Raw genomic sequence first — 17,027 nt, 5'->3', positions numbered from 1 at the left:
AAGACATTTTCTATTTAATTTTTTTATTTAACAAACATAGATTGCGCACTCTTTTATTTTTTTATTTTTTTTTATTTTTTAAAATATAAAATAAAATAAAATAAAATCTCTCTCTTTCTTAGGGCTCAAAAAAATAGCGGCTCAGCAGTCATAAATAAATAAATGTAATTAATGTAATTAAATTAAATAACATCACGGGATCCCCACAAGTCACAGCCACATGCGGCGCATTTCACACTCAAAAAAAAAAAAAAAAAAATCTTTTTTTAAAGAAACAATTCTAAAGATTTCCAGAGTTTCTTTCACAATATACAAAAAAAATAAAAAAATAAAGAAGGAGACTTTTTTTTTTTTTTTTTTTCAATCTTCAATAATTTATTCAATATTTAATTTTCAAGTTCCTTTTTTTGCTTTTTCTTTACAATTCCTCGCTTAGCCATCTCCTCTGCATTCCGTTTCATCTTAGCCACTCTTGAAAGAGTCCCCTTATGTTTGCGGCTCTTTAAATGTTGTCCCCACTGCGCCTCACCCACAGCCACATACTTTTGACCTTCAGAATTCTCACATACATTGCATGTAAAAGTTTGCCATTGACTCTCGTCAAACTGTTTTGGTGTTACTAGTAATTCCCGTAAAGCATTATCACTCTCATCCACCAAAATACAATTATCCACTTGATTGGTCACAAACTCATGAGCTATTTTAATCCCTGTAGCTGCCACCTTGTCACTCCACTGTGATAAATCAGTAGCATCTAGTATTGTAGCTACAATACTATTATGGTTGTTATAATTATGATCATGATTATGATCATTTGAATATTCTTTCTTGTTCCTTTCAATCACTGTATTGATCTTGGGCATTAATGTATTTTTCATAAACTTGGTCTGTTGTTTGGAATACTTGCGAGTAGCACGCTTCATTTCTTCCACACACTCAGAAAGCACCCCGCTAGATACTTTCCCAGAACTTAGCCAAGGAAGAAATTGACGGAATCCAATCACCTGCCATACACCCTTAGTCAAGTCTGGTGTTTCTTCATCACCACCCCTTTTTAAATATTCTTCATACATCTCATCAATCTCAGAATATAATGAATTGTTAAGCATTGCATCTACTCGATCGTCTAGCCGCTTGTTGAGTTGCGTTTGTTCAGACCAAATCCAAAAAACAAGAGTCCGAAACCGAGCATCAAGAGCTACTTCTTTTTCTCCATCTCCATTTCCATTTCCTTCGTTTTCATTTTTTTGTTGTAAATACAAATCAGATGTCTTTTTCCCTGTTGTGTAAAACACTTCAAGTGCTCTACGTAATCTTCTACCATCATTTGGATGAAACTTTTGTGCAACCAGAGGGTCATGGATCTTAAGTTCATCTATAATACCCCGAGTAGGTCCATCTAATACCTTTAATTGTTCCTCTGTAAGTTCCCTTTCATCATAATTCCCAGTCCCTGGACTTTCCGTCAATGTCGAATTTTTAAAAATTACTGCTTGATTATAATAATGAGTTCCTCCTACAAGAATCGGCAACTTGCCTCGAGCATATACATCATCAATAACTTGCAAAGCTTCACGTTCAAACTGTTGTACGCTATACTCATCAGCCCATGGAACATGGCCTAGAAGATGATGAGGTATATTTTCGCGTTCTGGTATTGGATGCTTGTTTGTGATGGCGTCCAACCCCCGGTATACTTGCATGGAATCACCGTTAATGATTTCGCCATTAAGAGCCTTGGCCAGCTCAATGCTAAACTGTGATTTGCCGACTCCTGTGGTGCCGATGATTGCAATGAGGTTCCTAGGGACGCTTGTAGTCATTATATTATTATGGGTGAGTTTGCTGGATTGGTCATGTGTTGATACTTAAAATTTTCCAATGGTGTGTGTGTGTGTGTGTGTTTGTGTGTGTAGCCTTCTCCTTCTCCTTCTCCTCCTCCTCCAAAAAAAACCAAAACCGTTATTTTTGGTTCATGAACCAAATACTTCTTAAATAGGAAGTTATATATGATACCCCACATTTTTCGGGTGACCGTTGGTAGGTTTTTTTTTTTTTATTATATATTTAATTTAATTTGAACATCTCCGGGTCTCAGCCCGTCCGTCATCTTTTTACTTCTCCTCACCTATTTTTTTTTCTTTTCGGTTCCAAGTACCGGTTATTTAAAATCATATTTTTTTATTTTTTTCTATTTTTTTATTAAGTGTTTTGTTATTAAAATATATGGCATCATCGTTATTGAAGAATTTCTCTCCACTCGTTTGGGTTCCACCGGTTCATCGCCGGTGCTTTTACAAGAGACTTTTATTTTGACAGTTTAATGCGGGGGTTCTTTTTTTTTTATTTTTATTATTATTATTATTATTATTATTCTAGAGATAATCTATATGTCTGTCTATTTATCTATTTATGACCCTTTCTCTATTACTACTTTTATTTAAGTGGTTCTATATAGTTGATGATCAAACTGGTCCATTTAAGCTTATTTATTTATTTATTTATTTTTTTTTTTTTTGGTTTGAAGTTTCTTTTTCCCCGCGTCGGTCTTTTCTTAATACTCCTCCGACCGGGCTCTTATCGGTGACATTCCGAGTCTTGTTGGTGATGATAAAACTTCAATGATTTTATATTTTTTTTTTATTTCTATTTCTATTTCTATTTCTATTAAACAAATAAAAAAAAAATAAAAACCCCCCTGTACTACAAACATTGTTTCAAATATATACAAATGAAACTCTCTTCCTTATTACCACACACACCTACACACCTACATATATATATATATATATACTAAATAAATAAATAAATAAATAATTTTTTTTTCATCTTTGCACATTCAAATGAAATTATTTTTTATTTTTTTTTTTTCCCCCGCACAACTTTTCAAAAAAAAAAAAAATTGGAGCTTTTTTATTTTTAAATTTTCAATATTAACAAGGCGGGGAGTTTCGGACAGCCGCCATAATAAACTACAAAAAAAAAAAAACCAAGCACTTTGTAATTTTACAACAACAACAACAACAACAGCAGCAGTAAGGAAGAAAGAAGATAGATGAAGATGACATGCAATGGTGGTGTTTCTGATGGGCGATTATTATATAAAAGCCCCGGCGTTTGGCGGGTAGACAACAAATTTAACAATTTTTTTTTTTTTTAATTTATTTTAATTTTTAATATTTAAAAAAAAAAAAAAAAGAAAAAAGAAACCATCCAACCACCACTACACAACCACCAAAATTTAAATTTCCAGAAAGCCCATTGGAAAAAATTTTTTATTTATTTATTTATTTATTTTATTCACTTCCCTCTCTTTTTTTTTTTTTTTTTATTTTATTTTATTTTTTTTCACTATCACCACCACCACCACCACAACTCACCCAACCATCCTTCTACCAGCTCAAGTCTGCAATCAACAGCTTCCGCTCTGTCAATATCTTTTATATATCTCCTAGTCAATAATGTCTCCTCCAACCTCTGGTGATAAGAAGCAGTCTGGTATTGCCCGTGTTTTGGGTTCAGGTATGTAGTTTATATTATCATTATTCATTATTTAATCTATATTATTACAAAATACCATCCCCCGATCAATTTACTCCATCAATCAACCATTCATACACACAATCAATCAATCTAACTCATCTCATTAGCCACTGCCGGTATTTGCGAGCTTGCTGTCTTCCATCCTGTATGTTCTTTTTATTTTATTTTTTATTATTTTTATTTCTCTCTGTTTCAATAATCTTACTAACCATCCATCATTCTCCCAGGTTGACACCACTGCTAAGCGTCTCATGAGTAATAATACTCGCGTCGCTTCCCTCTCTGAACTTAACAAGGTCGTCTTCAGAGACTCCGCTACAGCTCCAATTGGCAAACGTCTGGTGTCTCTTTTCCCCGGTCTCGGCTATGCCGCTGGTTACAAGATTCTGCAGCGTGTTTACAAGTACGGTGGTCAACCCTTTGCCAATGAGTTTCTCAATGCAAACTTTAAGCCCTTTTTTGAAGATAACTTTGGCAAGAAAACTGGTAAGGCCCTCATGTCTGCCACCGCTGGTAGTTTGATTGGCATTGGTGAAATTGTCCTACTCCCCCTTGACGTTCTTAAGATTAAGCGTCAGACTAACCCTGAAGCTTTCAAGGGCCGTGGTTTCCTTAAAATTATTGCAGATGAAGGCTTTGCTCTCTACCGTGGTTGGGGCTGGACTGCTGCCCGTAATGCCCCAGGCAGTTTTGCTCTCTTTGGTGGTAACGCTTTTGCCAAAGAGTACATCTTCAAGCTCCAAGATTACTCTGCTGCTACCTGGACTCAAAACTTTGTTGCTTCTATCTTTGGTGCTTCTGCTTCTCTCATTGTTTCTGCTCCTCTCGATGTTATCAAGACCCGTATCCAGAACAAGAACTTTGAGAACCCAGAGTCTGGATTTACTATTCTTAAGAACATGGCCAAGAATGAGGGCTTCTCGGCTTTCTTCAAGGGTCTTGTCCCCAAGCTTTTGACCACTGGCCCCAAGCTTGTCTTTAGTTTTGCCCTTGCCCAATCCCTCATTCCTGCCTTTGACAAGGTTCTTAGTGGGTCCAAATAGATTTACTTTTGATACATTGTTAAAGTATTATGATTATTCTTAGTAGATTTATAATACTTGTTTCTTTTTTTTATTTTATTTTATTATAGTTTATTTTTTTTTTGTTTAATGTAAATATTGAAGGGATTTTTTTGAAAAAAAAAAAAAAAATTAGAAACATGAAAACAATATTAACAGCCCTGGAAGTTGTCGTGATAATGATGACTGAAAAATTTCCATGGAAATCAAAAATTATCTATTTTGGGGGTTATGCGGCTTGACTCCTCAAAGTTTCTTGTCTGCAACAGCTCCCCCGTCATGAGAAACGTCTTTTTGGTCGTGTAATTTAACAAGAAAGAAAGGAAGAAAGATTTTTTTTTAAATAATTTCAAGACATAAATATTCTGTACTTTTTCTCTTTTTTTTTTTAGTTCTATTTTATTTCTTTTCTTTTCTTTTCTTACTCTTTACCTTAATCTATTAATCTAACCGTATACAATAAATATAAATAGATTCAAAAAGGTTCTCGCCGATAAAAAGAAAAAAAAATACTGTATACAAACTACAATATATCAAATAAATGGACCTGTTGCAGCAGCACCATTCAACCAACGCAGAGTCGTCTGGTGCTCAAATAAACCAAGTCTTATCATCTACACATAGTGATTCTATTTTGGATGGTCTTGCTCAGTCTCTTGTTCTTGATTCATTATCTCCGCCATCTCTTTCATCCCTATTACCACCCTCTTCATCATCTTCCTCTTCCTCTTCCTCATTATTGTCCCAAGCCTTTTCCACAAATAACAATCACCAACTGGATCTTGACAATAATTATGAAGAAGACGATCCAGATAAAACCAATCAAGATCAAGTTGAAGTTGAAGATGATGATGAAGATGAATATGAAGATAAAGAAGAAGAAATTAATAATCAAGATCACAACCAACTCCTACCCAGCTTTACTTCATCCAATCTCATGTTTGCCTTTTCTGACATGTCACTGGCCCCCTCTCCTTGTTCGCTTACTCAAGAGGCCACGCATTTGATGAATCAAGGGGACAAAGGCGTCAATTGCCGTGTTGGTAGTTGTGGTTGTTGTTGTGGTGGTGATTGTGGTGATTGTGGTGGTGGTAATTGTGATGGCAGTTTTAATCCAGCAGGGGGGCTTCCGTTGACTACGACAACCGCACGAGTCCCAAACACGGCATTGCCTAGGGTTTCATCATTATTGTCATCATCATCATCACCACTACCACCACTATTTGGGGTTACAAAAGGTGCAATTCAAGGGCTTTCTGTGGAGTTGCTGCAGCACCAGCCAGAGAAGGCGGCAGATTTCCCAGTGGTTGAAGGTAATGATGAGCATTTGGGGCTCCTGACTGGATGTGCAGCACCAACACCAGCACAGGCATCAGCACATGCAATGAAATTGCAAAATCAGCAAGTTGAAAATGTTTTTGCTGCACCAACAACTAAGAGGGGGGGTCTTATATTGTGGAGGAATTTGCCCAAATCTTGTCTACTGAAACCCTCTCTAACAGCAGCAACTACAGCAGCTACAGCAACCTCAACCACCTCGGCTAAGTTGGCATATCATCAAGCAACTGCAATGACTGCTACTAAGACTACAACAACTTCTACTGCTACTACTACTACTACTGCTACTACTTATGCTGCAGCAGCTGCTGCTTCTGCCACAAAATATGCAATTCCATCTTCATCAACAACCCCTCTTCTAAAGACTTTGTTGCCGCTCAACCCCTCCATGAGGGCAAATATTTGGGCACCCATTGTTTCATTGACTGACTCGAAAAAAACGTTTGCAGAAGCTGCTGCAGCTGCTACAGCTGCGGCAAATGCCAATTCTAATGACAATATCAATTTAAATGCTAATACAAAAGTAATGACAATGGATGGGTCTAGAATAAATGCATTCTCACAAACACCTCCTCCAATGGCTAATTCATCTTTTCCCTATTCTCTGTCTTCGTCATTTGCTTCAGCTTCTTCTTCTGAAATCCCGTTCCCTTTTTCGTTACCACTTGGAGGACAGAATGACGTTGAAAGGTCTCGCGTTGTTGCACCATCGAGCGCATTTTCTGTGGAAACTGTAGTGGCTGGGAATGATGGACAGGACAATAAAGAAGGAGAAGGAAAAGAAAAAGAAAAAGAAACAGAAGAAGAAAATGATGACGGTGACAATAAAAAAAAAGATGTCAAGAATGCGCAAGAACAAATTGAAGAGTTGAAAAGAGAATTGGCTAAAGCAAAAAGTAAGATTGATGAAATGGAAAACAAACGAGACACGGAAATGATGACAACAATTAGAATGATGCCTAACTATGGTACTAATACTACAGACTTGGGGTTTGAAGTCCCAACTAGAGGGTACTCGCCCTATGGAGGCCCATCTATGACTGGCTTTGGTGGCCAAGGAAGGTTCCATGATATTTTCCAAGGTACTAATGGCAATGGGTTATTCAATGCTCCTATGTTCCAGCACTATCCTAGTCCAACAGCCCCTCCACCGCCGTTACTTTACGGAAATCATCTACCTCCTCCTCCTCCTCCTCATCCTACATCTATGCGAGCACCTGTCGTATCTGTCCCACCGGTGCTTACTCAAGCACCACACGCTCATCTAGTTCCGCAACAGCAGCAACAACAACAAAGACCAATGGCTCACGCACCACCGGCTGCTGCGTTCCCGGACCCGGTGACGACGGCGGACCCCACAACCACGACTTCCAACGTGACAGCGACGGCGACTATGTGGGCTTCGGACGTGTATGCACCGCGGGCACACGAGATGGCAGCGGCTGCAGCAGCATCAGTAACGATTGTTAGTGATGGAAATGGAAATGGTAATGGTAATGGAAATGGAAATGGAAATGGTTTACAGCAGCTGCAAAGGATAAATAATGGAATGAGAATGAATATGGGAGTGGGAATAGGAATGGGAGGAATGGGAGCAATTGGAGGAATTGGAATGAAGGTGTGTAAAGACCAGATACCCCAAGGAGTGGTTATTGGTGCAGGATATAATCAAGGCATGGTGGGCTCTGCGGGACTAGAACCTGGGGAAGGATGTGGTGGTGGAAAACAGCCGCAGGAAGAAGAAGAAACCGCCGCCGCAGCAGCTGCAGCAGCTGTTGCGACGACGACGACGACGACAACCACGATGCCGCCCATTAATATTCCTGGGCGAAACGGGAATGCCCTAAGCAGTGGCGCCAACCTAATTGAGGAAATTGGGAACGGCGGCAACCTAATGGATATGGAAAGCCTAAGAAGTGAGGCCCGGTGCGAGCCGTGGCTTGTTGCGAGAAGAGGTGGAGGAATTGGGCCAGGAGCTGGGGCTGGGGATCTGTGGACTGCTTCAGCGATGGTTGCAACAACCTTGGCAGGGCCTATTGCAGGAGGAGGACGTGATGGTAATGAAGGAATGCAGGCAACTGGTAGTGCAAGCGGCAATGGGAATGTTGCACTACCGGGATACTTGGAAAGCAGTTACTCTGGATGCTGGCCTAGCCTTGGGTCTGGGATTCCAAATAGCAATGAAGGGTTTATGGGTAACCAGTTGCATTACCATGGTGGGGGAGGGATTCAAGCTCAAGGATCGCCAGTTGCTTGTGGGTACGGGATGGAAGCATATTACGGGTACAAGGCCAATATCGGTGTTGGTAGCAATAGCAATAGTAACAGCAGTAATAACAACAATAGCAATAGCAACATTAACATCAACATTAACAGCAACATTAACTGCCACAATAGCATTACTGGCAAAAAGAATGGGCCCCGAGGGTTTCCTGGAGCCAGTGGAGGAGGAGACTATGAAATTGAGAATGGAGTTAATGACGTTTGTCTTTGGGAGTATAAAAAGATATTTTTAAAAATGGAAGGGACTAACATTGGAATCGCCTTTAGATTTACTACAATATTCCAATTAACGAGCCCATTAACTACAGGCGGCTCTTGGAAAAATCTGCGACTTGCGATTGGGGAGTAAGTTGAAATGAAAATTGCCAAAAAAAAAAAAAGATCATTTCTTGACTAACGACTAACTTTACAGATTATTGTCAATCGGATTGTACACGATAACGACCAACAGGCGTCAATTTTCCTCCAGCAAAAGCTAAAAATCTCCAATACAGAACAACGCAACCTAATTATCGAATGTATTTCAGAACAATCGTACAACCTAATGGTGAACCGGTTTGGTAACTTTTTGATTCAGCGTTGCCTTGAGTACAGTAACAAACCACAGATTGAGGCTCTAACATTGTCGATACGAGGGAATGTGTGTACGCTATCCAAAGACCCGTTTGGATGTCATGTTGTGCAAAAGGCATTGGATTGTGTGGGTGAAGAAATGAAACATACCGTTGTTGCAGAGCTTGTTGAAAAAGTGGCAGAAACAATGGTACACCGATATGCATGTCATGTATGGCAGAAACTATTTGAGCTACGTTGGGCGGGTCCAGCACCTAGGTTCATGGCCCGTGTGAATGAGGAACTACAAGGAATGTGGGAACGTGTTGCCTTGGAAGAGACAGGGAGTCTTGTGGTTCAAAATATATTTGAGAACTGTACAGAAGAAGATAAGACACCATGTGTGGAGGAGATTGTGGCCAAAATAGATACAGTGATATGTGGGCAATGGGGGAACTGGGTAATTCAACATATGGTGGAATGTGCGGCGGAACCTGTACGGGAGCGTGTGGTTACATTGGTACTTGACAAGTCACCCATGTACAGCACTGACCAGTACGCATCCAAAGTTGTTGAGAAGCTACTTAAAATGGGCGACAAGACTGTGATTCAAAGGTTTCTTGATAAGGTGACTACAGCCCAAGGTAATGGACGTCCAAGGATTCCATTGATTGATATTGCATCGGATGCACATGGAAATTATTTGGTTCAATACATTTTACAAAGTGGTACTCCCACACAACAATTGCAAGTGGCAGCACAAATTAAAAAACATATGGTGTCATTGCGCGGGTCAAAGTGGGGGGCCAAGTGCGCTTGGCTTATTGACCGTAACAGAACAAACACTTCTGTAACGGCAGTATCCAAATCTCTGCTCAAGCGGGGAGTCAATTGAAAGCATTTACATCATTTACAGCATTTAAATCATTTACAGTATTTAAATCATTTACAGCATTTAAAGCATTTACAGATTACAAGTATATTATTTCCCAAATTAGAATACATAGTCAATGGATTTTCTTTTTCTTCTTTTATTTCCGTTTTTTTTTTAATTTTTTTATCTTATTTTTTTATCTTATTTTTTTTTTTTTTTTTTTAATCTTGGTGTGAACTCAGTAGAGGTTTGTTTGATGATGACGCTCCAGAGGCTTCTAAATCAGGTGTTCCGCCTTGTTTCTTAAACAGTCTTCCAAATACGCCAGCAACACTTGCCGGTTTATTTTGCGACTTAGAATTGTCTTGATTCTCTTCTCCTTGTCTTGATTCTTCATCATCATCTTCTTCTCCTTGTCTTTCGTCTTCTTCCTCTTCATTGTCTACAACTGCAGACCCGCCGCCCAAAGCCTGTGCCACGTCACTCGGATTGATTCCAGAAAATGGAGGTTGTGCAGTACCAGCACCTGGTCCTAAAGGACTGTAATACCCTGCAGAATTGCTGCGTGAGCGAGGGTCCCCTGCGCGCGCCAGGGCTGCTGCCGAGGGTTGCAGTACTGGTGAATCTGTGCGCGAGAGGGCAGGACCCAAACTTGGGCTAGCACCTGCCTGAGTACCCAAAAGAGTTGTGGTATCTGTTGATGGTTGTTGATGATCTGCTGACGGCAGGTGATGGTATCCGTTAATGCCGGAATTGATTGAGGAAGAAATGGAAGCAGCCGAGGAATATACAGACTTGTCACCAAAAAGAGAGCCCATATCTTCGAGATTGACACCCATGGTTTCTGGATACATGAAATAGACGCAGATGAAGGAGCAGACACATGAAAATGCATGGATCAAGTAGAGTCTCCAGGTAATAACTTCTTGTAGCACCGGTGTGGCTTCACCCACAATAAAGTTAAAGGCCCAGTTGGATGCTGTGGACAAAGAAGCGCCCTTAGCGCGTACGTTAAGAGGCAAGATTTCAGGAGGATAAAGCCAAGGAATGGGCCCCCAAGAATAGCCGAAAAATGCATTATAAATGATGACTAGAATCACGACAGCCTGTGGAGTGTATGATAGAGACAGGTACATGAAATAAGAAATCAAAGAAAGAGCCACGGCCATGACAAGAGCACCAGACATGAGAATAAAGCGGCGGCCCCAGCGGTCGGACACGTACCATGGAGGAATGGTAGAGAGAATATAAACAAGCGAGTTAATGCCAGTCATAAGAATTGCCTGACGACCGACCCAGCCAGCCTGCTCAAAAACGAGTGGGGCATAGTAAGAGATGACATTGATGCCGTTAAGCTGGGCAAACATTTGAGACGACATTGCAATGAGAACGCGTTTTTTATAGCGCCTCCACATTTGTGTGTAGGAGCGCTCACCTTCGAGTCGTGCAAGCAGTACGGAGTCTTTGATTTCACGAAACTCCTGGCGTGCGCGTGGGTGGTGAACATCTCCACCACCATGCAAATCGGCAATGACACGAAGTCCAGCATCGTCGTGGTCATGGTCCAGCAACCAGCGCGGGGTCTCAACAATGACGAGGGAGCCGAGTAGCAGAAGGGACCCCATTATGCATTGGATAAAGAGCGGGAGTCTCCAGGAAACGTCACTTTCGATGAAGGAAGCCGCATAGTCGACCCAGACTGAAGATGAGTAACCCACAATATTTCCTGTAAACTCGATACACGCGAGCTTGCCGCGGTTGTGTGGTGGGGAGATTTCTGACTGATATACGGGGACAATTGTTGAGAGAAAGCCGACGCCGATACCAGAGATGAAACGACCAACAATCATGGAGGCAAGGCCGGTAGTGAAAGACTGGATTGCACCGCCAATGACGAAGACGAGGGACCCCCAGAAAATTGACTTACGGCGGCCAATGATGTCACCGACACGGCCAACAACAAGGGAAGAGATGAGAGCACCGACTTCTAGAATAGCGACCATGGTACCAATTTCAGCACGGGAAGGTTGGTTGAAATAATCTAGGAAGTATGGGGAAGTGATGATGCCGGACATGACGCCTTGGTCATAGCCAAAGAGAAATACGCCGAGCGAGACAAATACGGTGGTGAAGTAGAGCAAAGGTTTGCCCGTGAGTCCGTGGACTTTTGTCATTGAAGAAGAGGGTGAAGGGAAAGAAGCTGAGGAGTTAGAGGATGAAGAAGAAGAAGAAAAAGAACGAGTGTGTGATTTGTGAAGAGGTGAAGGGGATTTAGGACGGAAGGGAGACGAGAAACGGGCCGGGTCAAGACGAGGTGATTTTTGGCGAGGGACCGGGTGGACGTTTGAGTCGTCAATTTCCAGTGGCTGGAAGGAGGATGAAGAGGCAGGGGCAAAGAGAGGTGGAGGAGAGGAAGTAGAAGTAGAAGTAGGAAAAGAAAAAGAAAAAGATGGGGAAGGAGGAGAGGAAGGCTCCTGAGAGGGTTGGAAGGACACTTTTGCGGTGGATAGATGAAAAGATAAGGGTTTGGATAGGAATAGGAATAGAAATAGGAATAGGAATGAAGATAATTCCAAGTACTTGAAGGTTTGTATTTAAAAAGTTTGTGTTTGTGTATATATATATATATTTTATATGTATATACACAAGCGGTTAAAAAAAAAAAAAATTAAGGAACGGCAGCAACAGCAGCAGCAGTAGTAGCAGCAGCAGACCTAAATGGCAGCAGAAGCGATAAGAAGGGTATGGGACTATTAAGTCTTTTAAGAAAAGGACCGAGAGTAGAATAGAATAAAAGATTTTTTTAGCAATTGACTATTTGAATTTTTCTTAAAAAAAAATAAATAAATAAATAAATAAATAAGAAGAAGAAGAAGAAAAGAATGAAAGTCTTTGACAAAATTAAAAATAAAAAATAAAAATAAAAAATTCTGGGAATGGCGGTTTTGAGGGTTTTCAGCAAACTTTCAGTGACTTTGAAAAGAAAAAAGAAAAAAGAAAAAAGAAAAAAGAAAAAAAAAAAAAAAAAAAAATTCTGGGGGAAAAAAGACAAGACAGGGCTATGACGTGTATACTACCCACGTGACTTAAACGTGATCAAATCTTATCATATTTTATATTATCATAATCATTAGTGTTTGTATGTAAGGTGTAGATTACATCGTTGTCATTATATAAGCAAAACTTTTAAGAGTGTATATATATATATATATATATATTTGGGAGGTAATTACCTCCCCCCCCAAATAATAAAAAAGATAACCACCGGGTTACCACAAAGTAACTTAATCTTTGCGGGATCGGCTGGTAATACTGGGCGGTGGCACAGAAGTCGATGAACCCGAAGAAGCGTCCAAAGAAGTAGTTGAAGAAGAAGAAGAAACACTCTTTTCAATGACCTTGTTCTGCTTCTTGGCCAAATCAGCACGTTTCCAACCACGAACATAAGATTCGATCCAAAAGTTGACAAACAAATATGTCAATGGAGCCAAGTAAACCACATTGAATACCAAAGCGAAAAGTTGGCCAGGTGTTTCGAGACATGGGCAATATTTGCCAGTGGAAGGATTAAAGTAGTACACAAACATGTGAAGCACGGCAAAGGAACCACCAAAAACAAATTGACAAATCTGGGCAGTAGTCAAGGCACGCTTAAGCAGACGTGGAACACTAACCTTAAGTGCAGAAAGAGTGTAGTAAAAGTACATAATAGTGTGGATCAATGAGTTAAAAACAACAAAAATCCAAATGGGAGGTGAAGCAAAACGAATTCCGGCCCACATTGATAACATGGCACCTGCATGATGATAAGTTTGAAGAAGTGAAGACTGGCGGCCCTTAGCAAGAATAATAACAGTATCAAAGACTTCATAAAATTTGGAAAGATAGAAAAAAAAGCCGTAATAAGAAAGACCTTGTTCCCAAATACCATCATTAATATCACACAGACTACGCCAGAAACTGCCGCTGGTACGGCCTGAGGATGAGCCAAGCAGAGTAGCATTACCTGCGACATATTGGGCGAGGGTATCAGGATCTGTGGAAGCGCCGATTGCAGCTTTTGAGAGTTCGAAAACAGTACGGTAGATTGCAGCCGACATACCAGCACAAGTCCAAGCTGAATAAATGCAAAGTCCCATGTTATGAGCCAGGACAAGCCATTTGAATGCCTTTGTTTTAGTAAAGGCTAAAGGTTCCTTATTGGTACGTCGGAAATGGTTGGCAATGTGAACGAGAGTTGCATAAATACCGGCAATGGCGATAGGAACACGAATGTCCATAAAAAATGAAAACCAAGATGCAAATAGAGTGCCTGGGGGAGGACCTTGAGGTAATGCAAGACCAACTGGGAGTTTGAAGGCGTCGAAGTTTGGTGCCGATATGTAGGACGAACCTTTAGATGGAATGCTTGAGTTTGACATTGTTGGGTTGGTAAGAATGAGAAGAGGGGGAGGGGGAAGAAAGGTTTAGTTTGATGATTTGGTGAAAAAAAAATTTTTTTTTTTTGAAAAAAAGAAAAAGAAAAAAAAAGATTGGGTATACTCGAGGGTATTTATACTTTTGTACTTTTTGTCTTTTTTTTTTTGTATATATAGATATATAGATATATATATTTATATAAAATAAATAAATAATAATATTATGGGACCCAACTATTTGATATAAAATAAATTAAAAGGAAATGTGAGAGTATTTTTTTTTTGTTGACTTTTGCGGGACCTTTTTTTTTTTTTGGGGGGGGATTCGAGCGGTGGGTTATACAACACAAAATCGAAGATGGATTTGATTTTTGACAAGATTGTTATTTTTTATATTTATTTTATTTTTTTGATATTGGAAAAAAAAAAATCTCTTTCTTTCTTTCTTTCTTTTTTTTTTTTTATACAATTGATTTTTTAAAAGCTATATACAAACATTTTAATTCTTTATTTTAACTTCTTCTTTAAATATAATAATAATAATAATAATAATTCAAATTAGAATTGGCCTTGTTTGAATTTTCTTCTATTCTTCTATGACTCGCTTTCGTGTAATCGCGTAATCGGGGTTTTTGCAAAAGCGATGTTCTCGGCTTTTAAAAAAAAAAAAAAAAAAAAAATTAAAGAAAAACCATCGGCCCGCCGCATGCAGAATATATAAAAATAAAAAAACAAATAAAAAAAATGCGACTTTTTTTTATTTTTTTTTTTTCTCATTAAATTGAATTCCCCAGATTCAAGTTTTTTTTTTTTTCACTCAATAGTGATAAAATGTTAATAATAAAAAAAAAATAATAATAATAATAAAATGTTCATTTTTGTTTAAAGAAAAAATATGAGTCCCATAAATAAATAATAAAAAAAAAAAAAGAATTGAATTATTTTTTTTTCCCCCTTCTTTATCAAATAATAAGAATCTTTTAACTCTTTTAAATCTATTTTTTTTTTCATTAAATTCTTTCTTTTACAATTTTCTTTTATATTTTTTATATTTAAAAAAAATAAAATCCCTCTGTAAAATCATTCTTTTAAGAAAAAAACAAAAAACAAAAGAAAAAAGAAAAAAACCCTGTTGTTTGCTCTACATTTTTTTTGTTGGGACAAAATGCCTTTCTTTAAGGCTAAAAATTTAATTTTTTAATTTTTTATTTTTCATGACCCATCAAGCTTTTTTTTTTTTTTTTCTATTAAATGTTTTAGTACAATATTTACCGCTTACACTCACACATACATACATACGGCGTTAACCTTCCTGTTACAGCCTAAAATAATAATAATAATAATAAAATACATACAATATAACCCTCAATATATATAACTATTATACAAAACATTCTAAACTGTCTGCCGTCAAAGCCCTAATTGATATTTTTTTATTTTCATCTCTTTTAAAATCAATCAATCAATTAATCTATTAATTAATTAATTGATCAAAAAATAAACTTCCAATTTGGTTTTTTTTTTTTCAAACAACAAATACTTCATTCTCTCAATTCCAAAATCTTTCAAAATCTTAAATCGCACCTTCAATATTCTTCTTACCCCAGTAAAACTATATATATCCCCTGCATGTTACATCTCATCCATCTCCAGTTCTTTTTTTTTTTTTTCTAAAACTGTCACCTGAAAATTTTCAAGAATATCAGTCTCGTATACTACAATTTCACCATCTACATTGATCCCCTTTTCTACTCTTAGAAATACTTCCATTGACAATTTATTTACAAACTTTCCCACCCCCCTCCCACTCTCAAAATGAATCAATCCTTTAAAAATTAACAAAAAGCATTTGGAAGATCTTGATTGCCATTGTTCTATTAAAATTCAATCTTCATTCTTATCATTTTAAATCAATGGCTCAATTACTAAACTCCCCCAAATTGTCATTCTTATAACCTTTTTCTCTAACTCTCTTTTCATAAAAATCAAAGTCTTGTCAATCTTCTTTACTTTAATAGTAAATTAGTTAACATTCTAGGATTCAAAGAAAATAAATCATCTAAATGTCAATGTAGTTTTCTAAATTCTTAGTGAGTTTTTTGTTTCCCTGGGAATCCTTCTTCTCCATACTAAAAAAAAAAAAAATAAAAAAAATAATCCAAATTCTAGTTTGATGAAATTCTACGCAAAGGTATTTCAATTTTTTTTTTAAAAAAAATTCTCATTAAGGTCGTCTTTATGTTATTGGTATTTGTCTGGTAATAATAATAATAATAAAAAATTCAAATGCTTGTCTCGTCACGTCACGGTTCATCTAGTCTCTAAAATTTCCTAATCCACAGGATATCTTTTATTTTCTAGCCTCAACAACTGGCTCCCAGCTCTTAATCTTTGGCTTCACAGTGTTGTAAGGAACGTATGCACCGGGACTGCCAGTGCCATGAATAAGTGTTGGGGGCTCTGGATAAGCACGAATGGTCTTGTGAGCTTCTGAAGTTTGGTTAGGAGGAGTGTCGACACCGTAACCAAGCCAAAAGTGCCAGCCAGCCTCGACTGTGCTCATATTGCCGTAGTAATCCTTGTACTCGACCCATCGTGTTCGCACTAAATTGGGAAAATTAGTAATTCATTCATTTATCAATTTATTTATTAATTCAAAAAAAAAAAAAAAAAAATAAATAAAATAAATAAATAAAATTTTTTTGATAGTTATGTTTGTTGATAACATACTGTGAATTTCGTCTTCTGTATCGTTTTCGAAAAACTTGTTGCCGTAAGCATCAACGCCTACAAGACGGCCTGACTTGATATCACCAATACCGTTCATCTGCTTGAGGGCATTCTTAAATCCGACGCGCTTGACGTTTCTGAGAACTCTGAAAATAGAACTAGACATTGTTTATTTGTTGGTTGATTTGTTGGTTATATGTATTATGTATTAAAACAACAATACGTATA

The 17,027-nt window shown here is 38.1% G+C and overlaps 6 protein-coding genes across 6 annotated transcripts; 2 read left to right on the top strand and 4 right to left on the bottom strand.

The window, feature by feature from the left end:
- Positions 1-386: 386 nt before the first annotated feature.
- SAPINGB_P001994 (uncharacterized protein) lies at positions 387-1,823 on the bottom strand (the record flags this gene model as incomplete). Its single annotated transcript, XM_031996714.1, has 1 exon — positions 387-1,823. The coding sequence occupies one exon, from the start codon at positions 1,821-1,823 to the stop codon at positions 387-389; it is 1,437 nt and encodes a 478-aa protein (XP_031852605.1).
- Positions 1,824-3,461: 1,638 nt separating this feature from the next.
- Positions 3,462-4,586, top strand: SAPINGB_P001993 (uncharacterized protein; the record flags this gene model as incomplete). Its single annotated transcript, XM_031996713.1, has 3 exons — positions 3,462-3,522; positions 3,651-3,688; positions 3,771-4,586. The coding sequence occupies 3 exons, from the start codon at positions 3,462-3,464 to the stop codon at positions 4,584-4,586; spliced, it is 915 nt and encodes a 304-aa protein (XP_031852604.1).
- A 559-nt stretch (positions 4,587-5,145) lies between these two features.
- SAPINGB_P001992 (uncharacterized protein) lies at positions 5,146-9,672 on the top strand (the record flags this gene model as incomplete). Its single annotated transcript, XM_031996712.1, has 3 exons — positions 5,146-8,424; positions 8,493-8,570; positions 8,638-9,672. The coding sequence occupies 3 exons, from the start codon at positions 5,146-5,148 to the stop codon at positions 9,670-9,672; spliced, it is 4,392 nt and encodes a 1,463-aa protein (XP_031852603.1).
- Positions 9,673-9,872: 200 nt separating this feature from the next.
- Positions 9,873-11,825, bottom strand: SAPINGB_P001991 (uncharacterized protein; the record flags this gene model as incomplete). The annotated part of the gene is made up of 1 exon (XM_031996711.1): positions 9,873-11,825. One exon carries the CDS (start codon positions 11,823-11,825, stop codon positions 9,873-9,875), a length of 1,953 nt encoding a protein of 650 aa, XP_031852602.1.
- Positions 11,826-12,935: 1,110 nt separating this feature from the next.
- Positions 12,936-14,072, bottom strand: SAPINGB_P001990 (uncharacterized protein; the record flags this gene model as incomplete). Its single annotated transcript, XM_031996710.1, has 1 exon — positions 12,936-14,072. The coding sequence occupies one exon, from the start codon at positions 14,070-14,072 to the stop codon at positions 12,936-12,938; it is 1,137 nt and encodes a 378-aa protein (XP_031852601.1).
- Positions 14,073-16,419: 2,347 nt separating this feature from the next.
- SAPINGB_P001989 (uncharacterized protein) lies at positions 16,420-16,965 on the bottom strand (the record flags this gene model as incomplete). The annotated part of the gene is made up of 2 exons (XM_031996709.1): positions 16,420-16,673; positions 16,800-16,965. 2 exons carry the CDS (start codon positions 16,963-16,965, stop codon positions 16,420-16,422), a joined length of 420 nt encoding a protein of 139 aa, XP_031852600.1.
- Positions 16,966-17,027: the final 62 nt, after the last annotated feature.

The sequence above is a fragment of the Magnusiomyces paraingens genome, assembly GCF_902498895.1.
Source record: "Magnusiomyces paraingens strain CBS 517.90 genome assembly, contig: contig2, whole genome shotgun sequence".
In the NCBI taxonomy this organism is placed as follows: domain Eukaryota; kingdom Fungi; phylum Ascomycota; class Dipodascomycetes; order Dipodascales; family Dipodascaceae; genus Magnusiomyces; species Magnusiomyces paraingens.
The sequence above is the reverse complement of the archived record's forward strand: the minus strand, read 5'-3'. Positions and strand labels throughout refer to the sequence as shown.